Source organism: Sciurus vulgaris (assembly GCF_902686455.1).
Source record: "Sciurus vulgaris genome assembly, chromosome: 7".
Classification (NCBI taxonomy): domain Eukaryota; kingdom Metazoa; phylum Chordata; class Mammalia; order Rodentia; family Sciuridae; genus Sciurus; species Sciurus vulgaris.
This window is the reverse complement of record NC_136467.1, coordinates 42,086,751-42,111,083: the sequence shown is the minus strand read 5'-3', so window position 1 is coordinate 42,111,083 and position 24,333 is coordinate 42,086,751. Positions and strand designations below refer to the sequence as shown.

General features: G+C 35.0%; 1 protein-coding gene across 1 annotated transcript in view; it reads right to left on the bottom strand.

Moving 5' to 3' along the window:
• TRDN (triadin) overlaps positions 1-24,333 on the bottom strand; it is a 441,243-nt gene that overhangs the window by 330,042 nt on the left and 86,868 nt on the right. Inside the window, 1 exon segment of the mRNA XM_079147356.1 lies at positions 11,717-11,776. Within this exon segment, the coding sequence (XP_079003482.1) occupies positions 11,717-11,776 (60 nt within the window).

Here is a 24,333-nt window from a genome sequence, read left to right as displayed (position 1 = left end):
TTTTTTTTTTTTTTTTCTGTAACCAGGAGTTTCCACATGGAAGAAAAAGAAAAGAGTACCTCCTTGTCACCAATCCAGCTTGGCAAGTTCTATCTGAGCCAAGACAGTTTTAGCTCAGAACAAAATAAGCTTTTTGCACCTGCTAGAGCTTAATTTGTTTGTCATCTTCTTTATAAGAAACAAAAGTCCCTTCGGCATGCTGATAATTAAAAACAAATGGAATCCACCAGTTGGAATGGCCCTGATGTTGGCATTGGAGTTGGCATGGCCCTCCTGTTCCTACGCTTGTCCAGACTCTGACCTTTCTCTGACCAGAACGTTCAGCTCAACTCAACTTTGAAGTGTGTCTCTCACCCTCCCCTCATGGCTTCTCTCCAGCTCTCTCCTAGCTGTGCTCTGTGCTTTTGCTTTTGATCCCAACAGCTGACAAGCAGACTTATGTCTTTTCTCAAGTGCATCAGAGCTCACAGTACCTCTGACCTTGAGATTCTTACTGGCCAAAAAACTCCGTAGAAGCCAAACAGCAGGGAGCAGTTGTCAGAGTTCTTTGCTATGTCTATCTGCTTTTCCTTCAAAAATCAAAAGTTTTGTTGCTAAAACTGTTAAGCTACTGATCTGTGTAGACTACTACATTCTCCAATTGATGGGGAGCAAATGAATTCGACCAAAATTCTGAAGCTTGTACCTTACTTCAGAGCTACTGCATAAGACTCATTTGAGCATCCAAACCAAAAGAAATCAGATAAGCAAATAGGCATTAGACATTTTTATTATAAAAATATGGGGGAGCATGAATGGTTCTCTTCAATAGAATTTACTGATTTTTGTTTTAATTTATTTCTCTATTTTTCAGATCTCCAGTGCATTGTTGTGGGAGGTGCTAGCAATTGATAAATTTTGAATAGGTGAACATTTCAGACAGCTTAATAAAATTCAGACATTTTTATGTTTTAATTCCTCTGTTTTTAACAACAGAACATAAAACACATTCATTTTTAACACTTAAAAATTGTTTTAGCTACCATTAAACAAAAAATGCCAAATATTCTCTAAATTAGTGTGTATGTCTCTCTGTGTGTAATTTTTTCTGTAACCACTCTGAAAAATTTTAATTCTGTACTAAAGCAAAACAATCTGCATACTTTTTAAAAGATAATGATAAACATAATAGGAAAGGGTTCTTGAATAGAAAAACTTCAAAAAAATTGCATTATCTATTATTTTTAAAGGAAGTAATTATTATTTCACCTTTACCAAATGCACACAATTTAGAGCCTGGTAGGAACATAATAGGTCAACTAGCCTGAACTTCTTCGTGCAGGTTAAGAATCCAGGACAGAGCAGGGAAAGAATACAGCTATCAGATTGCTCCCCAAAACACTGCTGCCTGCTCACCTTCAGACCCTGTGCAGACTATAAACTTGTTCTTATGAGCCAAAGTGTACTGATTAGATTCTGTAATCATGTTAATCAGCAATCTACCCTTCAATAGTGGGCACACTTTTTTTTCATAATAAAATCACTTTTATTTCTGTATTAATTTTGGAAGAATAACCAAAATAAAATTGTATTTAATACATATGTTTTAAACCATGTAACAGAATTTTTAAAATTCCAAACCATCCATCTTATTCTCAAGTCTGACTTAATTGTATGGGCAATTACCTGGGGGTTATATAGCCATAGTAAGAACTCCCTCATAGGTGTATAATCAATAGGCAGGCGGTGCTTCATAGCTTTATGCAGAAGCTTCAATTCCCATTTTATTTTCCAGTTTTATCTTTCATAACTGCCATAAAGTACAATATATATAAATTATACTTAATTATATAGAAAATATGCACATATTATATATATATATATGATTAGATATAGCTGAGAAAAGACAAAAATAAAAGTTTATATAATATAGGATGACTAAATTAATTTGAAGACTTTGAGGTCATTTTTATACAGAAATTTAGGATATTCCAACAATGTTTTAATGTCCTTTTCTTTTTTGGCTTTTGAGAATCACTACAGCTAGATCCCTTGTCAGCTTATGATTCCAATCCTGCAATTGTTTCTCAGAAACTTAAGGAGTCCTAAGCCAGTCAATCAGCATTACTGTTCTAAATCACCCTCTGAAAAAACATTTCTGAGTCTGGTCATGTGAAACTTTTGTAAATTGAATTGTGTTCCCCCAAGAAAGATGAGTTGCAGTCCTAACCTCTAGTACCTCAGAATATGACCTTATGCTTGGTAGCACCATCTTTACAGAGGTGATCAAATTAAAATGTCATTAGGTCACTCCCTAATCCAATATGAGTGATGTCCTCATACAAAGTGGAAATTCACACACAGAGTCAGACATGCACAGAGGGAACACAGTATTTGAAAAGACAGAAACACAAGGAGCACGTCTTTAAAGATAACAGCAGAATTTGGGATGATTTATCTAGAAGCCAAAGATTGCTCACAGACTCAAGGAGCTAGGAGAGAGTCATGGAACAGATTCCCCCTCACAGCTCTCAGAAGGAAGGAACCCACTGGAAAATTTGACCCAAAACTTCAAACTTCTATAACTGTGATATCAAAATTTTGTATTATTTTAAGCCACCCCATCTTTGGTACTTTGTTATGACAACTCTAAGAAACTAATATTAATAATTAGACTTTTATTGAGCACTTTAAAACAAATTCCCACCCCTGACCTAGATTTTATGTCTTCCATAGGCTCCAAAGTCTATGTCTGAACCTCAAAATATTCATTTCTTCCAAGGCCCTACCAAAACACTGCAGTCAGACACACCCCAAAACTGAGGAAGCTAGACCTCCAACGACACCCCTGCTCTAGGACTCTGTTTGTGAAGGACTCAGCACACAATGGTACAACTGTATTGACCTTTATCAGAACATTCATGGGACTAGGTTTTATTGGTCATTGCATTTTCCATGCTCAGTATGGTGTTTGGCACAAAGTAAATAAATTAATGTGTATTGCTAAGAATTGGCTGTGCCCAGTTTTTCCTTTTAGTCTGCCTGTAAGAACACCTCCCCTTCCTACTAGTACATCCTCTCTCAGGTGGACCACCTGCCAGCTGGCAGCATGCTCTTCTGCTGTGTGAACTGCCTGCCCATTCCTGAGGTCAGTTCTTCACCAGAACACCTGATACCCCACGTGGCTGCAGCCGACAACTGTGGTCTGAGTGCCTAGCTGGCTTCCTTTCCACCAGGAGCCTTTCTCTAGTTGTGTTTACTACTGATTTCTTGTCTTTTCTGGTTTGTTCTGCTCTGTGAGTAAACTAACATATTTAATACATAAATAGAAGTTTTAATATTATCTGAAACCAACAGTGAAATTTGCAATTTCAAAAGAAATAAGACAATGTACAATAAACAAGCAACTGCAGGGAGGAAAAAACTAGAGCAGAATTAAAAATAAATTACTTTTTTACTCCAGATAATTGAATCATGAGTTTTTCATTTATTTCTTTTTTGCTTTTTTTTTTTTTGCCTTTTACCAACTGTCCAGATTAACTTTTACTGTATGAAGTTGTCTCATTACAATTTTGTTTCAATGTTTTCAGATTACACACTATAGAGGTTTTATTTTACTATCAAATTTGTGATTGCCTCTGACCAAATAAATTTGACATTTTAATAGCCCAATTAGAACTGAGTAATTTTATGTGCCTGTGTATGTGTTGTGTACATATATCATTTCATATATATGTATATATATATGAAGCATATAAGTATAAAAAATTATCTTTATAAAAATAGAGATTAACAAAATTGCAGTAATAAGTCATTAATTCATTTATTGACTATTTGTTGAGTGTTGGGTACTTTGTTAGATGCTAAAGTGATTTTTAATTTAATATAAGCATAAAAATTCAGAGCTGGTAAGAGTCTGAGAGATCACTGAGGCTGAATCTCCTTGTTCTTGGATAAAGAAATGCGGAATCATATTTCAGGGGTAAAGCTGATCTAGAACTTATTTGGAGATAAACTAAGTTCCTGCCCTCACTGAGTGAGTGAGTTGCTCACTATACCCACAACTCATGTGTTATCAAAATGCTTTAAGGTGAGAACTAGGTTATTAGAGTAGCATGGAGACAGTGCCTACATGCCTGAAGTAAAGGACAGCAGAAGCTTCTTAAAGGAATAGAAATTCCATCTGAAAATCAAAGAAGTGAACAGCACCCTGCCAAGTGACTACACAGGAGGGGCCAAGTGGCCAGAGGACAGAGCACACAAAGGCAAAAGTTTGAGAAAGGAGTAGTGTCTGCTTAAAGACTGCCCAAAAGCTCAGCCTACCTACAACATGGAGGCATTAGCTGGGTTTGGAGTACTAGAGGCCGCAGGCAGACAGAGGCAGGGATGTTGGAGGAGTTGCAGAAGAGTTTGCAAAGCAGGGTAGATAGGCAGTAATGTGTGTAAGGCTGGAAATTTGTAGGTAGAAGTATCAAAGATTGTATGAGGAGGTTCTCTAGTGTCAGACTACAACATGTGACTTTTATCTCCTAGGAACTGGGACACCAACAATGGAATTTGAGCAAGTGAAATGGTATGATTAATCTTTGCTTAAGAGATTAATGCAAGGAAATCAGTGACAAAGCAATTGTCATAAAGACTGTGAGATGGTGTGGAGGGGACTGCAAGAAAGAGAGTAGACTAAATTAGAGCAAAGAGAAAACAGGACAACAGCCCAAACAGGATTGGACTTTGATAGTGAAAGAGACCACAAAGCCTATAGGCTGGGGTTTTAACTCAAATGTTTCAGTGTCTATGAGAGGAATCGGGACAGACTGTGATAAACAGGGGTGAAGATCCCAGTCAAAGTCATCCAGGTGCATGTTGTTGTTGTTGTGAAACACCGGCTGGTTGAAGGATGCCACTGGGGGATGTACTTGAACTGACGGCCATGAATTAAACTGACAGTTATTCTAAGCCTGACAGCCCATTTAAACACTAGGAGAGTTGGCACAAGCTCTTGCCTCACCTCCCAAATGCTAAAGGCTCCAGGATAGAAGCTTCAAATAGATATATATTTTTAATAAGCCACCTAGGTAATTCTAAAGTTCCATCAGAGTTGAATTCTACCACTGGAATTGATGACTCCAAGAGTCTGAGAGATCACTGAACTTGAACCTCCTTGTTCTTAGATAAAGAAATGATGACATTTTATGCAACGTATGTTAAAATGGACTTTGAATATAGAGTGAAAGAAGCCTCTTAGTTACTGTTATGGCTTGAATATGAAGTGTACCCTAAAAGCTTGAGATAATGTAGCAATAAGTAAAATGATTAAATTATGAAAACTGTAACATAATCCATTTGATAGATTAATAATTTGAAAGGACTACTGTACTGGGTTGTAACTACTGGCAGGTGGGGCATAGTTGGAGGAAGCAGGACACTTAAGGTGTGCCTTGGTGGTTTATATTCTATCCCTAGGCCTCTCCTTCTTTCTGCCTTCTGACTGCCATGCGCTCAACAGTTCTCCTCTAACATACCCTTGTGCCATGATGTCATGCTTTAACCCTGGCCCAGAGTGACAGAGTCAGTCTACCATGGACTGAACCTCTGAAACCATAAGCCCCAAATAAACTTTTCCTCCTTTGAGTTGTTTTTATCAGGTACTTTTGTCACAGCAACATAAAGTTGACCAATGGTTACCTATGCTAAGGTGGATAAGAATTATATAGCAGGGTTCAGAGTCTTATAACATTCTATAACTTCAGTCACTGCAAATATAAAAATTAATAAACAATATGAGCTCCTAAATTAGTCAGTGTCTTAAATGAGATATGAAAGGATTGTCCAATTAAGAAAATACTCAAGGTACTTAAGATGTTTTCAAGTTTTTAATTGAAGATACATGCATGTTATAAATGTTTATGAGTAATTCATATTATAATGTCTAAAGGGAATCATGGCACTACTTTGGTCATACATACTCTTTGTCATCCATTGTGAATAAGATCTTCACAAACCATTGTTTTTGTTTTGTTTTGTTTTGTTTTGCAGTGCTGGAGATTGAACCCAGGGCCTTATGCTTGCAAGGCATGCATTCTACCAACTGAACTATGTCCCCAGCCCTTCAAACCATTGTTAAGGTTAAAAAGAAAGCTACCAGGCTCCCCATGTAAAACCAAAAATTACTGTTTCTGGTTCCCAAAATGAAACCTTAACTATGTCCCACATACCTGAGTTCTCTTTATAGTTTTTAATTTTTGTGGTACTAGGGATCGAACCCAGAGGCACCCAACCACTGAGCTATAATCCAGTCCTTTTTAGTTTTTGAAACAAGTTCTCACTAAATTGCTGAGGCTGTCCTTGAATTTCTGATCCTTTTTCCTCAACCTCCCAAGTAGTTGGATGACAGGGTTGTGCCACTGGGTTCAACTTACAATTGAGTTTTCTAACAATAATAATTTTATACCTGACTTTTGTTATGCTGGTGTCTGAACATATAAAATCTTGGTGATTCTGTTGCTATTCTTCCATCTTGAATAGACCACTGGAAGCTGAGTGTCTCATCCATTTTGTGAATCTTACATTTAAATGTTTGTATTTTTTATGTAGCGATCAATCCCTCTAAAATCAGACTGACATGTATACTTGTCAAGACATTTTTACCCTTTCTAAATGTTTCTGTCTCTGATTACTCCTTTGACATTAGGATCTTAGTGAGTAATTAGATCCAGTGGCTTACATTTTATTCAATCATTGAAAAGACACAAAAATTGTGTAGCTCAGAGGGTTAAGTCAAATAACAGCATTCTAAAAATATATCTAAGCCCCAAGCCCTGGACTCTGCCAATGCTGCTTTATATATCAAAAAAGCACTTTTCAATATGACTTAAGTCAAAGATCTTGAGGTATGTAGATTATCTTGAATTATCCAGGTGGGGCCTAAAAGTGATTACATGGATCCTTATTATAGTGCATATCCACATGTCTACCAGTGCCCGAGTGAGGTAGGGTGAGATTGTAGTCAGAAGGGGAGATGCCAATATGATCCCAGAGGCAGAAATCGGAGTGATGCAGCAACTAACAAAGGAATATCAGCAGCCACCAGAAGCTTCCAGAGGTGAGAAACGGATGTTCTCCTAGAGCCTCTAAGGAAGTTTAACCCAACTGACTCTTTGATTTTAGCTCATTAAAACTGACTTCGATTTCTGGTCTCCAGAACCACTATGAAAGGGGAAAAAATCATGTTTTGTTTTGTGCTTTGTTTTGTTTTAAAACACCAAGTTTGTGATTATTTGTTACAGCAACCTCAGGAAACTAATACACCTATAAAAAGCCATTTGGCATTTTCATCAATGATAAGTTGTGTATTATTATATTTCTTAAATTTATTAATTTTAAAATTAGGAGAGAAGAGTCTTAGTAATGTATACAGATTATAGACAATCTGGTGCTTGCAATACAGGCAAGCTATCAGATTTGGACAAGACCACACCGGTCATAAGGATCACTGACTGTTGGGGAGAGAATGGATATGGTGCTTGGACACTGGTAGACATGTGGATATCAAAGCAGAACAGTGAGGTCAACCAGCAGGTATCAAGACCCTAACCACAGGTTTAGAGACAACTATAGATCTAAAAGCAGTGAGGAAATTCTGGCACAAAAGAGCAAAACTAGAAGAAGGGACATTAGACAGAATATAGTGGGAAAGCCACAAGTGTTAGGAGGTCTGAGCAACTGTATGGGGGTGGGACATCAGGCAGGCGATGCGTGCCAAAGAACAATCAATCAGACGTGGGCAGATAAACCCTAGTAGCCTCTTGAAATTGCCTGTCAATCCATGGAGTCCCCAGTCAAACCCAGGGGGACACTAAAGCCTCAAGCCTTCCCCCACCAATTCCAGACTATAAAGGCTCTGGCCAGCAGGGGACACGCACAGATTCCCTGGCCCTCTACCCTGGCCTTCACCCTGGAGGACTGGTGAATCTTGCCGGAGAATCAAACCCCATTAAAGCCTTGTTCAACCACTTTTGGTCTGACTCCTATCTGGTAAACCACATCTGACCTTACAACATGTTCTTAAGTTAGAACTGTGGCTAAAACTTGACTGTATGACTTATTTAAAATGAGACAAAGAATCACTGAACACAGGTAAACTTCAATATTCTAAGTTATAAATGGTCTTATACCTACCATATTGGATGACATTATGAAGATTAAGTAAAATATTAGATTATATATAAGAAAGTATAGTATTTGGTTTGTGACAAATAAACACTCATATATCTTTCTTCGTTTTTTCTTTTTCTTTTATTTTTTTTTAAGAAGAGAAGCACAAATATGGCATGACAGTACAGGTACTTTAATGTAATGTTAGAAGATCTTGGGATGATACATCTTAAATTCCTCCAGCCTATTGTCAGATGGGTATTAAACACTGTAGAGAAAGTATAATGCAGATAAGAAACCTACAAGGGACTGTCACTTTCCTAATCAGAAGTGATTAAGAGGACTTTGGTAATTAGCTGGTAGTTATTATTTATAATTAACCAAGAATTATTTTAAGACTTTCCTACATACTTTACATAATCACCACATAATCCTTACAACAATTCCATTATCCCCATTTTACATATGAGGAAACAAAGACTAAGGAAGATTAATCACCTTGTCCAAGGTCACAGAGACAGAAATTAATAGACTTGGATTTTCACCCATATTGTTTAATTCAAGACCTTTCTTAAAGTAGGAGAAAATAATGGCATCATCCTACTTTGTCAAAAATCATATACCATGCTCTTAGTTTATTTATCGTACAAGCATGTCCAGGAATGTACCATGGGTCAGGGGAATTCTTGAATAATCATGACTGGGGCCTTTTATTTATGTATGACAAATATCAAGTCTCTGACTTTCTTTACAATGAGATTGTTTGTAAGTCTCATTTAAGACACTTGGGGGCAGAATCATTTATGACCACAATGAATCCCCGACTGTTGAGGGCTACAAAAGACTGGTCACCATTTCTCATCATTTAAAATGTGGCTCTACATCCACAATGGACATCCATTCATCTGAAATAGTCATGGGCTCAAGAATGCCTATTTTCATCTCCATCTGGACATTTATTAGGTCTCACAGGTTAAACAAGAATATACAAAATATTAGGTTGTAAATACAAGTGGACTCTGCAAGTCCATTTTGACCTATAAAACCTTATGTTTGAAACCATAGCCCTGATATGAAATCAGAATTCTCTAAACTCACTTGTACTGAAGTGCACTGCCCACTTCCCACAACTTATGGTATTGTGGTGAACTCAATCTGCCCACTCACCAGTGACTATTTATATGAGCAATAATTGGGTAAATAATGTTTGGTAATCTAAGAAAACTTAAGTTGTGGTGGTTAGTTGTTTCTCCTAAGCAAATGTAATATTCCACAGTATTACTACAGGAATTTAATACAAAGTCACAAGTAAATACATTATCCTGAATATATTTACAAAATAAATTTCTATCTCTTTTAGATGAAATAAAAACCAAGGCTAAATTAGTTTGAAAGTCAACCCTAACTAACATGTCAGGGCTTATGCTAAACACCATAACAGATACTCGTTGCCAGGTTATGAATTAAGAGGTTTACTCTTCAGCTGCATGAAATTGCTGTATTCTTCCCTGATGAACAACATCAAACAAAATTAACAGAGGAACAAAATATAATTGAAAGACCCATATTTATTTAAATCACTTAATGTGGATGACTATAAAAATTACTGAAATTTCTATGACAAAGACTAAGAATTGGAATTGATTAATTATTTGACAATTAAAATAAATTACTATATTCATATGGAATTATTTTGGAAATCTGTTTCCTGAGATTACATTTTTTTGGTTTTCTGTATTTATATTGATGAATAAATCAAACAGGTATAGACTCCCAAAGCTTTTCTAAGGATTTACATAGTCCTGAGAACTTTCAGAGTACCATATGAATCTGTGGCAGGAAAAAAAAAATGGCATACAGAACACAGTATTTATCTACATATATGGACAGTTATAAAACTATATGTCACCAGTGCAGTATTTGTGAACAGAGTTGGTTTTATTCTAACTGGATTACAGATAGGAAACTGAGGAGTAAAATTAAATGTTGCATTCACATTAATACAGAAAAACTGTGGAGAAAAAAATAAATGATAAACTGCCTCTGATGCCCCATTCAGTATTACTAAGCCAAAGTCCCATTTTCTCTTGTTTGAGATATATCCATTTTCACAAAATAGATTTGGTCTACTCAAGAAATGCAGTCAGGTAATCTCCAGCCCAGGTTTGGAGAAATTTATTTTAAACTTCAGCCGAACTCACTATTTTAATTAAGGAAGACTCACTAGTTTAATAAACCCACTCTACAGCCCACTGCTCAAAGGCTTTGACAGCAAGATTCTAAAAGCCAGGTCCAAAATGCAAATGGTGCCATCTGCATCACCACATCCATCCCAGCAGCACTGCTATTAAATTAATAGTAGAGTCTGCAAGATAAACCGGCAGAGACCCCAATCATGTGGAACCAGTTGAGTTTCTATTTAACGTACAGCAAATGGAAACACACAGCCAATTCAGTCATGGCTCCCTTAGTCGATCAGTGCCCAAGAGCTGTGTCCAATTTCCCTGACCAAAGGAATTAAGAACCAAAAAAGGAAAGGAAACAGTAAGAAGACATGAGTTCCCTAAGTACAAATATAAATAGATTTCAATCAAGTGAGGTTCAATGTTCTGATTGTGTAAGGACTGGCTGGCCAATCTGGAACAAACTCAAACATTAGGATTAAAGACATAATGTCTAAAGAATGATTTGAGCCCCTCACAAAAAGGAAGTCCATGAAGTATATTTAAAAACAGCAACAACATAACACTAATATAGATATACACGCTAATATAATTTAAGGTTAACTAGAATTTCTTTTATTTGAAACTTTACTATTGGTGGTTGTCATATTCACTGTAGATTTTACATTAGCCAGTTTTCATATGAAAAATATTGGACAACATTTAATTTTCATCCCTGGGGAAATTTTTTTACCTTTCTCTGATCATACAACTATAGTAATTATGAGATTCTTAATTTTAACCCAAAATCATGTATCACTGAAATGTCCTGGGAAAACCTGACCATATTTAGAAACACAACCTTCTGATTGTCTTTGCTTCCTACAAGTTTCTGTGAAGTTTTATGACTACATAAGCAACCACGGAAAAGTGATGCTTGTCAGATGAGAAAGGTAAATCTGGCCATTATTAAAATGCTTCTACTGCAAGATTGTAGTTCCTGGAGTCAGTTCAGTGAAAAGGAATATTAATCATCATGTAGTCACTGTCCCTCTACCTCTTGAGGCTATGGAAGAAAGCTGTGGGGACATGGCATTCTGCAGTGAGGGAACATAATGACTCTGCATTTCTACACCAAAGAATTTAAATGCATGAGAAATTGAGGTTAAAGAAAAATTGAACTCTGACTCATTACAGTAACTTATCAAAAGTAGAAAAGTGTTTGCTCACATCAAAAAATGTATTTGTGGTGTGATTTAGTAAGAAAAAAGTTGTAAATAATTTAAAGATGGTCACATTTAAATTTTGTTGTAAAAATATTAAAAGAAAAAACACATTAATCACATTTTCTTTCTTCCATATGAATACACAAAAATATATATTGTGAAATAATAAGAATAAACATAAAGTTAAATAATTACCTTTAGTTTGAATTTTTCTTTCAGATTTATCCTGCTTTTCAGTCTTTTCTTTGTGTATTTCTAGGGAAAAACAGAATTTATAATTTAAAAATTTTTTTGAAGTATAAAATTTAAAACATAGCTATGACCTAAATTTTCTAATTTCATCACAAAGTATACAGTTTTATGTCTAATAACCTTATTGATATCTTTAAAAAATAGTTTGTAAAATACTGCTATGTAAAATCACTTTATTCCAATAAAAATTGGAATCATCTCAAAATCAGTTATTTGAAACAGCTTTAAAATTTGCACTGACAGATATGTTGTCATGACTTTCAGTGACAAATTGATTGCAAACTATAATTACATTTTATTTCAATTACTCTCAATACAAATTAAGAATATTCAATAAGAATGTCATTTAGATTTAGAAAGATTTGGTTTTTACATATTAAATTAAGAATTTTTGAAATGAACTGTAACATCTAATAGAAAATATATCTCAGAATCACTGACTCTAAGATGTGTTTATAATCAGCATTTGGCATTGCATTTACCCAATAATTACTTCAAGCAGCTATGACTCTTTTCATTGAATAAGTTAGTTGCACATCTTTCCCAAATATCATGTTTTAACAAATATATTCAATTTGTTGCTAGCTTCCATATACATACATTGCCAAATCTTAGCAAATGAAGTTTATTCTGAATTTGCAATTACTTTGGATAGAAGTAAATTTGAGATTAAGGTTTACAAATATGATTACTACCTTGGAAAATGACTTAATCTTAAATATCATGGTTTTTCTTAGAAAAAATGCTAATGAGGTTTACTTATTTATTTATCACAACTTTATTCCACAGATGGTCTGAGATAGTACTAATCACTGTACACATTTTGAATTCTCCACTTGTAAATTTGCATTTGCATTTTGTAATTTTCCTGGAGTCTACCAAATCAAGACCAACCATAGGAAAACCCTAAATATCCTCAGAAAAAGGCACCTACTAAATTCCATTTATTTGTTAAGGAAGTATCCATCACTGAAGAATTTTTTTCCTCCATGTTTTCCATTCATCATTCACTTGATTATTCACTGTCGTTCCTCCATCCTTATCCCATCCCTGACTTTGAATATGGTCATCGAGGTATGGACAAGATGAAATGCTTATTCACATCTCTGAAAACTTTTCTCCAAGGGAAAGGGAAAGATTCCAAAGGGCATTGGAAACTTCCATCTTCCTGCCTTTCTCACAATTTTATCTTTCCTTAAGATTTCCAAATTCTACTGTGTAGCAGGGTTTCTCAACTTAGCACCATCGTCTTTTCTGATTGGGTGAGTCATTAAGTGGGGATGGGGAGGTCATCCGGTGCATTCTAGGATGCCAGCAGCTTTCCTGTACCTATTAGATGCCAGTAGCTCCCTTCACTACCCTTCAGGCAAGACAATGAAAAATACCTCACACATTGCTAAATATCCCCTGTAGGACAAAATGCACTCCAGTTGAGAAACACTCCCCTAAAAATACATGATAATCAACCTAATAAATTTTTGTCATTGTTCAAACCTATACTGTCAATGCAGCGGTCACTAGACTTCTATTAGTCTTAAGCACATTATATGTGGTTAGTCCACATTGATGTGTACTATAACTGCAAAATACACACAAGATTGTGACGATCTGATTTTAAAAAAGAAATATCTTTTTAGCTTTATATTAATCACATTTTGAAATTATATTATGTTGAATATATTGGTGGTAATGATTTTATAGATGTGTCAGCATGGCTAGGCTACCATGTGTTTTTCAAGGGAATACTAATCTAGGAATTACTTAAAGATATTTGACAGATATAATAAAGATCCTCATCAGTTGACTTTAAGAAGATGATTCTAGGTAAGCTGGGTTGGTTGTCTGATTCCCTTGAGAATTCTTAAAAATAAGTCTGAGTTTTCCCTGGACAATTGATAAATTCTCCTTGTAGATCACAGCTTTATTCCATACCCATGAGTTCAAGTTTGCCTATGATGTGTTCCCATTCTGGCTTCCTGTCCTATGGGTTCAGACTTAGTTGACCAGTCTCCATGATCACATAATGAAACATCTGGTAATAATTTTTTTAATCTAACAAGTGAGGGTTTTTTTTTCAATTTGTTCTAATTAGTTATACATGACAGTAGAATGCATTTTGAAACAGCATACTTAAATGGAGTGTAACTTCTAATTTTTCTGGTTGTACATGATTTGGGTTACACAGTTCATGTAATCATATGTGTACATAGGGTAATAATTAATGTCTGATTCATTCTACTATCATTCCTACCCTCATACCCCCTCCTTTCTCTTCACTCCCCTCTGTCTAGTTCAAAATATCTCTCTTCTCCCCATCCCTTATTGTGAATTAGCATCCGCATATCAGAAAAAACTTCAGCCTTTGGTTCTTTGGGATTGGCTTATTTTGCTTTGCATGAATGATATTCTCCAGTTTCATCCATTTACCAGCAAATGCCATAATTTCATTCTTCTTTAAGGCTGAGTTATACTCCTTGTGTATATATACCACAATCTCTTTATTCATTCATCTGTTACGTTGATTGCATAGTTTAGCTATTGTGAATTGAGCTGTAAACATTGATACGGCTGTGTCACTGTAGTATTCTGATTTTAAGTCCTTTGGGTATAAACCGAGGAGTGGAAAGGTAATAATTTTTTAACATATAAATGAGTCTCCCTAATCTCTTCCTATTTGTGCTTCTCTACTTGAGCTCTGATATATTTGATTAAATATTATTTAAATTAATTCTGTGATTTATCTTTCTTTTTTAATGAAATTTTTAAATAGCATGATGAATCACATTATACAATGTGTACATTAGACAATTCTAGTCTAGTCTTAAGGGGAGCAAAGGACCATCTTAAAAATCGGAGGTCAATCAGTGCTAAATCATCTTCAAATGAACGGAAAAAACCAACTTGGACTTTCCCCTGTGAGTGAATTTCTTCTTCTTCCCTCCTATCCAAACCAACAGAAGTTGGGTAGAAGATAGGTGTTTTGTATAACTCAGGCCCATAAAGCAAGTAAAATGTAAAGATTTAGAACAGTCTCTGGAAATGCTAACGGATTCAGTTTTCAGGTGCCATTTCATACTCCCAAGTGGGCATTTACCGGAATAAAAAGATGGAATGAAGATTTCAAAATGAAAGACTTAAACAAAGTACTACTTTCATTGTGATATGAAGCCTTAACATTGTCATTTGTCCCCTGTCCCCCATGGACATAGAACTGTTCATCTGTGTGAATGTCTGTATTCCATGGATACCTGCTATTCAATCACAGAAGGCAAGAAGAAATTCTGGAATTCCTGTGAGAGAATCAGACCTGAGTCAGAGTCTTCTGCTGGATTTGTTGCTGAAAGTCATTTTGCCTGAATAACCTATCAGAGCATCTTAGCCTAACATGGTTGTGGAAAAAGGCACTGGGCAGGGTGAGGGGTTGTGAGGCTAGATGGTGCATATTGTATCATAGCAGGATTCTCTGAAAGGTAAGAATTCTGTGCATCAGGAAACAGATGAGGATGTGGGGGAAAAGACAACACTTTTACATTGCTGGTGGAGTTGCAAATTGGTACAGCCACTCTGGAAAGCAGTGTGGAGAATCTTCAGAAAACTTGGAATGGACCCACCTTTTGACCCAGTTATCCCACTCCTTGGTTTATACCCAAAGTACTTAAAATCAGCATACTACAATAATACAGCCACATCAATGTTTATAGCATCTCAGTTCACAATAACTAGATTGTGGAACCAACCTAGATGCCTTTCAACAGATGAATGGATAAAGAAACTCTGATACATATACATAATGGAATATTATTAAGCCATAAAGAAGAATAATATTATGGCATTTACAAATAAATGGATGGAATTGGAGAATATCATGCTAAGTGAAATAAGCAAATCCCAAAAAACCAAAGGCCGAATGTTTTCCTTGATAAGTGGAGAGTGATATATAATGGAGGTGGGGGTGTGTGGAGGGAGCGAAGAATAGGGGAACTTTAGATTATGTAGAAGGAAATGAGAGGGAGGGAGTATACAAAATGGTGGAATGAGACAGACATCATTACCCTATGTACATGTATGATTACACAAATGGTATGAATCTACATTGAATACAACCATAGAAACAAAATGATGTACCCCATTTGTGTACAATGAATCAAAATGCAGTCTGTAAAAAATTAAAAGATAAATAAATAAATAAATAAATAAATAAATAAATAAAAAAACCGATGAAAGAAGCAGTGCCAGAAACTATTTTGGCTTCCCTTAGTTCTATGTTTGTAGCAGATGTGATTAAAAGAAATAAGTGCTAAGCAGCAACCAGAATAGAAATGAGCAGGAGTCCAGAGTGGAAAAGTAAAGATAAATCTTGAAAAAAATCAGGATTAGGAACGCCATACAGGAAAAAGGAGAAGTGAGGTGTGGGTGGGGGGTAAATGAATTCTCTACACCATGCCTTAAATATGTGAAGGGATATAACTCTAAAGTGGTAGATAAATACTTCCAGTTGTTGCACTTCATATTTTACTTTAGCAAAAATAAAACTAAAAGAGAATAATTTTGAAAAATAGTCATGTTTCAGAGCATTTATGTTTTACTCTATGATAAATGGAGTATATACAACTCAGTTTCACAATTCAGACCAAGCTCAAAGATAAAGCCTCAATTTCTAATTTTTTTCTGACTCTGATATTTCAGCTTTATACAAATGAAGACAGCCCATTGCTCTGGGTAGGTTCAAAAGCTTTCTCCTAAGTGGGAGTCACAGATTTTAACCAAGATACTCAATAAAATCTCTACAGCTTATATCAAACAGAAGCAAGAATAATTTACATGGGCAGAGATTTTCTGTTTGTTTTTGCAGGAACATCATCAATTAAATTTTTAGATGAAAGTTCATGGTAGTTCCACTAATATATCTGTAAAGGCAACTCTAAAAAAACAAGAGATAAACTAGTAAAAGCATACATGCACCTACATTTCTCTGCTCATAGAAGACGGGAATTTATATCACAATTTAAACTTAAAGATAAATTAAACATCTCCCCTTGTGTTTTATTGCTACACTGCATTTTCTTTAGGGATTGAATTCCATCACTGTTGTCATTGCCTGTGGCTATCAGATGTCAGAGGATCCCATGAAGCCTATGCACAGTGTGCCAATTCTGTCTCCCTACACTTTAGCCAGGAAATGATGAACATTTAGGCTTCTGTCCAGTTGAGTACGAGCATGCTACCAATTTAGACTTCAGAAAGATATTTTCTCATACCCAGACAATGCCTGATTTGTTACCTTCAATTGCATGTTCCAGCAAAGAACCATTTGTATAAGATTTGAAAATTAAAAGAGTCAAGTCATTAAAGGTAGAAATTTATTATCTTATGGTTTTCACAAACTTCAGAGAAAAATAGTTTCCTATATCATATTAACTCCAGTATTTAGTTATTTAATATTTTCTTTAGACAGATGAATGCCTTTACCTTGTGTAATGTCACGATGATACTTAATGGCATAAAACTGTATACAACATTATGACATTCTAAGGTATAGTTTACTTAAACCTGAACCAAATCTGAATACAAAGGACAGGAAGAAAATCAAGGCAGCCATTATTTACCTCCAAATATATGTGCTTTGGAATATGTGAAAAATCAAGTGCCTCTGAAAAGGTGTTAAGTCTCACCAGATGCTTGTTGGAATCAAACGATTTTTATAACTGGACAATCCTAAAGATTTTGTTACCTGCAAGGTACAAAGGTCAAGCTCTTTCAATCCACTTGTGAAATTGCCCAGGGGTTCTTAAAGGAATTTTGAGAAATGAAGTAGTGAAAAATAACATTACAAAAGAGTGACAATTATCATGATGCATTAAGAGACATCAAAAGGGCTGATTTTGGTCTACTGAGTCTTGGGTAGACTTGCCTAAGGAAACCATCCCCTGATGTTTTACCGTGTCAGAAATGGTATCAAGGGCACAGAGGATTTGAGAGAAGGGCAAGTTAATTCCACAGAAGACGGGTTGTATTTTTCTATTTCTTCTACTACTCCTGATTTTCCCCTAAAACTTTTCTGGCTGCATATAGGTGGTACAAGTGAGGATAAATAGTAAAGAGTCCCTGTTTCCTCTTAGATTCATTTGGGTATTCATTTCTCATTCTAAAGCAAAAACTTTTGCAGTTACCAGAAAAAATTTTCCCAAATTTCAAATGCATTTATAACTTTCCTTCATTTAGAGAACTCAAATAATTTAAACTCTTTTATGGAAAGATAATGACATACCCTCTCCCCAAGGTCTGGTTTTCTAAAGCACAATGTCAATTGATGTGCCACAGTTGTAAATTGCTAGGAATCGCTAGGAGTAGATGTAATAGCTTATTATGGTGCTTATTATGGAGAATAAACACAAATAATTATATTTTTAGATTTTTATTATTTCTTTATTATTTTAATAATCTTCATAGGAAAATGTCATATGTATTATTGTATAATTAAAATATCATGCCTTTTGGTAGGAAAATGTAGACAGATAATCTATTAGAAGATCTATACAAAAATGTCTTCATTTCTGACATTCATTAAAATACAGTTTAGTGCTGAATTGATGGTGGAGTCAATCTGCCCAATTCGAATCTGATTCCCACATTATTAACTGTGTGAATTTTACTTCTTTCCTCATCTAAAATGAGATTAATAATAGTCTATACCTTATAAGTTCACATGAGAATCAAAATAAGTTAAAAAGTTGAAGTTAAAGGCTGTAGAGCAGCACCTGGCATCAAATAAGCATCATCTGAATACTGATTATCATCATTATTATTATGACTTGTCTTTCTCTCAGTAAACACTAAATTTGTTTCACTTTTAAAGTTTCAATGCCTAACAGGTTGATTGGAATATAAGAACCACCTGATAAATAAATACAACATGAAAAAAAGTTTGTGCATATTATAGAGGGCAATGGTACAATTAAATCTTAATTGGGTTTTTTGACACAACTCTTAATTTAACTAGTAAAATGACTATAGTTGAAATTTTTGAGACAAGTAAAATGTTACATTTTTCTTTCTATTTTAAATACCAAGAAAAGTTTCATAATTTTACTTCTTATGGAAATAAAATGATATATCTTAAAGGCATTTATAAAATCCAACACTTGTTCATAATTTTTTTTATACTGTATGAAACTTTTTATATTGTTTTTCTGGAACACCGAAAAGCTGAACGATAAATGAAGGGAAGTAAGCTTATTTTTAAATACATTGCCTTATTTCAAAACTCATTCATGTTCATATAAAAATAAGTATATTGTAGTAATAATAAAACATTGACAATCAAATATCATGCTCATTTCAACAGAAACAAATTGGAGGCAAGATTTAAAAATAGAACGTACTACTTCACCTAGCTTAAAGGAAGGGGCCCAAAATTTCTGTCCCCTTTGTTCTCCAGGATTGGTATTATTCCATTTTTCTAGCGTTTCCTATTAATGATTAGGGGATTGCAGTGATTTCTGCATTTTGTCTTGTCTAATAATATTTGCCTCCATATTTATGGTATTTTATAGGTAGTAATAATAAAATCTGGGCATTTAGTAAATACATTTATGCTGCACATCTATTTTAGCGAAACTAGATTTAGTGAAACTCTTAGTGGCCCAAGTTGGAATTCCCAGGTGTAATGGGAAATTTTCTGGTTTTCACAGTGTTGAATGTCCTGTTAGAAACTTACAAATAATCAGTGATAGAATCTTGAAAACGTCTCCAAATTTGAAGTGAAGATTCACTTCATTGGTTTGGTTAACTTTCTTTCCTTTTTGAGTTGTTTGATTCTGTCAAAATGTTTTTACCTAAACTCTATATCTACCACGATGCTAAAGGTCATCGTTGAGCCCATGCTCAATGATTCTCGGAGCTTGCCTGCTTTACTTCCACGTGGCATTTGGGAAGAGGCCGTGGATACCCAAGAGGAGAAGGTTGATGGTCCAACAACAATGAATGAAATGAAAACAGTGAACCAGAGTGTGCCAAATAAGAATGAGCTGAATGTGTATCTAGGTCTCTCTGAGTTACTTTGTTATATTACATGTAATTTTGCTTATGGTAAGTAGTTTTATCTTACTTAAAATCATAACAAACTTATAGTTGAGTACTTGATAATTTTGTCTAAGATATGACCACTTTAAAGCATGCCATTTTTCTCTATCAGTATGACACACTATTAATAAATGCAAAATATTATCAATTCAAGACTTTAACAGACTCAAGAAGTTAAAAGAATAATCTCTGTCACCAAGGCAACTATCCTGTTTCAATATGACAACTAAGTTTATTAAATTATTATGAGGGCTGTGTGCTTTCTACCATTGTTTTTTCTAGATAATTCAAAAAAATCAGATAATAGAAAATGCCTTCTTATAATTTTTCTCATTTCGATGTTAAAAATTTAAATTATCGATTCACTTGAACATAGAATTGCAATTGCCGTTTCTAAGATGTTGCCAATTGTTATGAGGAAACAAAAGATTAATTGTGATAGATGAGCAAATGTGGTTATCTATTTAATGGTTAGTTAAATACTACTAAGGAAAAATATTTTACTGAATTCTCAATATTGTAGTGAGAAAACAAAGTTTATGTAGGTATTTATATTTTCTGATGCTTTCCCAGTCATATTGACAAAAAATAACTCCAGGAAACTGCTCTAGTCACCATTAATGAGTATAAAGAAGAATATTTTCTCTTCATCAAAGGGCATATTATTTGTGATTAAGTGGTGGTACACTCCACACATAGTAAGAGGAAGGTACTGAGGAGAATTCCTTCAGGGATGTTCAAACCCATAAATGTGAAATAGTTTGAACCTTTATTTTGTTATGTTTTATTACTTGGTAAGATAAGTCAAACTTTTGCAGAAAAATAATCACCTCATGCTGCATATTTATGATCCCGACAAAAAATTTCAAACTAAATATACTAAGATGTAAGATATAAGTATACTAAGACACTTATTTTTTGCCATGAACTCTATAATCTTGGGTTAATACATTTTTTTTGCTCTGGGTTTTATTTTCTCCACCCATAAAATTAGATACCATCTCCCATGTGTACATAAACTGGACAGGTGGATATTAGTACAATTAGTACTTTTCATTAGATAATCACTGATGGAATTTGCAGATATGAATGGATGAGATTTTTTTGCTGTATTAGTATGTATACTCCATATTTAATAATATACTAGAAATGATCAATGTGGCTGTATATCAAAATCATCTGGGGAGATTTTAAGACATATTCCTGAGTTGGAGCCCATACTTAATCAATTAGCCTGTCTTGGTGAGGAAACTTGAAGGATCAATGATTTAAATAAGTTCCCAGGTAATTTCAGAACCACAGTTCTGAAATTTCTAACCACAGTTAGAAGTGGGAAACACTGTCTACATCAATGTTTCTCAAATTTTAATGTGTATAAGAATCACCTGGGGATCTTCTTAAAATGTAGATTTGGATTCATTCAGTCTAGATGGAGCCTGGATTTCTAAACTAGGCCTCCAGATGATAAAGTTGCTGACTTATGGACCATACTGTGAGTTACAAAGCTCTAGTTCACATGAAACTTATGATAAAACTATTAACATAGGACATCACAATCTAATCATGGAAAATATTTTAGCTTCAAAGGACATGGACATTAGTAAATACAGTATCTTTTTCATACAGATGTGAAAACTGAGAGCCACTTTTAACCTGTTGTGGTTAAGTGATTTAACTATAACAGGTTAAAAGTACAGGTGAACCAATACAAATAACTTTTCATTGCATTCATTTCACCTTATTTGAATTATGTTTAATATTTTTTTTATTGTAAACAAATGGGATACATGTTGTTTCTCTGTTTGTACATGGCGTAAAGGCATACCATTTGTGTAATCATAAATTTACATAGAGTAATGTTGTTTGATTCATTCTGTTATTTTTTCCCTTCCCCCCACCCCTCCCACCCCTCTTTACCCTCTATACAGTACTTCCTTCCTCCATACTTGCCCCCCTCCCTAACCCTAACTCTAACCCTAACACTAAACCTTCCCTCCCCGCCATTATGTGTCATCCTCCACTTATTAGGGATATCATTCGTCCTTTGGCTTTTTGAGATTGGCTTATCTCACTTAGCATGATATTCTCCAATTTCATCCATTTGCCTGCAAATGCCATAATTTTATCATTCTTTATGGCTGAGTAATATTCCATTGTATATATATACCACAGTTTCTTTATCCACTCATCAATTGAAGGGCATCTAGGTTGGTTCCACAGTCTGGCTATTGTGAATTGAGCAGCTATGAACATTGATCTGGCTGTATCTCTGTAGTATGCTGATTTTAAGTCCTTTGGGTATAGGCCAAGGAGTGGGATAGCTGGGTCAAATGGAGGGTCCATTCCAAGTTTTCTAAGGGATCTCCACACTGCTTTCCAGAGTGGCTGCACTAATTTGCAGCCCCACCAGCAATGTATGAGTGTACCTTTCTCCCCACATCCTCGCCAACACCTGTTGTTGCTCGTATTCTTGATAATCGCCATTCTAATTGGGGTGAGATGGAATCTTAGGGTGGTTTTGATTTGCATTTCTCTTATTACTAGAGATGTTGAACATTTTTCCATATGTTTGTTGATTGCTTGTAGATCTTCTTCTGTGAAGTGTCTGTTCATTTCCTTAGACCATTTGTCGACTGGACTATTTGAATTCTTGGAGTAGAGTTTTTTGAGTTCTTTATAGATTCTGGAGATTAGTGCTCTATCTGAAGTATGATTGGCAAAGATATTCTCCCACTCTGTAGGCTCTTTCTTCGCATTGCTGATACTTTCCTTTGCTGAGAGAAAGCTTTTTAGTTTGAATCTATCCCAGTGGTTGATTCTAGCTTTTATTTCTTGTGCTATGGGAGTCCTGTTAAGGAAGTCTGGTCCTAGACCAACAAGGTGAAGATTTGGACCTACTTTTTCTTCTATAATCTGCAGGGTCTCTGGTCTGATTCCGAGGTCCTTAATCCATTTTGAGTTTAGTTTCGTGCATGGTGAGAGATATGGGTTTAGTTTCATTCTGTTGCATATGGATTTCCAATTCTCCCAGCACCATTTGTTGAAGAGGCTATCTTTTCTCCATTGCATATTTTTGGCCCCTTTGTCTAGTATGAGAAAATTGTATTTATTTGGGTTTGTGTCCGTGTCCTCTATTCTGTACCATTGATCTACCTTTCTATTTTGGTACCAATACCATGCCGTTTTTGTTACTATTGCTTTGTAGTAGAGTTGAAGATCTGGTATTGCAATACCCCCTGTTTCACTCTTCCTGCTAAGGATTGCTTTAGCTATTCTGGGTTTCTTATTCTTCCAGATGAATTTCATAATTGCTTGCTCTATTTCTGTAAGGTACGTCATTGGAATTTTAATTGGAATTGCATTGAATTTGTATAGCACTTTAGGTAGTATGGCCATTTTGACAATATTAATTCTTCCTATCCAAGAACATGGAAGATCTTTCCATCTTCTAAGGTGTTCTTTAATTTCTTTCTTTAGTGTTGTATAGTTCTCATTGTAGAGGTCTTTCACCTCTTTTGTGAGATTGATACCCAAGTATTTTATTTTTTTCAAGGCTATTGTGAATGGGGTAGTTTTCCTAATTTCTCTTTCTGAAGATTCATCACTTATGTATAAAAATGCGTTGGATTTATGGGCATTGATCTTGTAACCTGCTACTTTACTGAATTCTCTTATGAGTTCTAAGAGTTTTCTGGTGGAATTTCCAGGTTCCTCTAAATATATAATCATGTCATCAGCGAACAGGGATAGTTTGAGTTCTTCTTTTCCAATTCGTATCCCTTTAATTTCTTTGATTTGTCTAATTGCTCTGGCCAGAGTCTCAAGAATGATGTTGAATAGAAGTGGTGAAAGAGGACATCCCTGCCTTGTTCCAGTTTTTAGGGGGAATGCTTTCAGTTTTTCACCATTTAGAATGATATTAGCCATGGGCTTAGCATAAATGGCCTTTACAATGTTAAGGAATGTTCCCACTATCCCTATTTTTTCTAGTGTTTTGAGCATGAAGGGGTGCTGTACTTTATCAAATGCTTTTTCTGCATCTATTGAAATAATCATGTGATTCTTGACTTTAAGTCTATTAATATGGTGAATTACGTTTATTGATTTCCTGATGTTGAACCAACCTTGCATCCCTGGGATGAAACCCACTTGATCATGGTGCACTATCTTTTTAATATGTTTTTGTATGCGATTTGCTAAAATTTTGTTGAGAATTTTTGCGTCGATGTTCATTAAGGATATTGGTCTGAAATTTTCTTTCCTTGATGAGTCTCTGTCTGGTTTAGGTATCAGTGTGATATTGGCTTCATAGAATGAGTTTGGGAGGGTTCGCTCCTCTTCTATTTTATGGAATACTTTGAGAAGTATTGGAATGAGCTCTTCTTTAAAGGTTTTGTAGAACTCGGCTGAGAACCCATCTGGTCCCGGACTTTTCTTTGTTGGTAGGCTTTTGATGACTTCTTCTATTTCAGTACTTG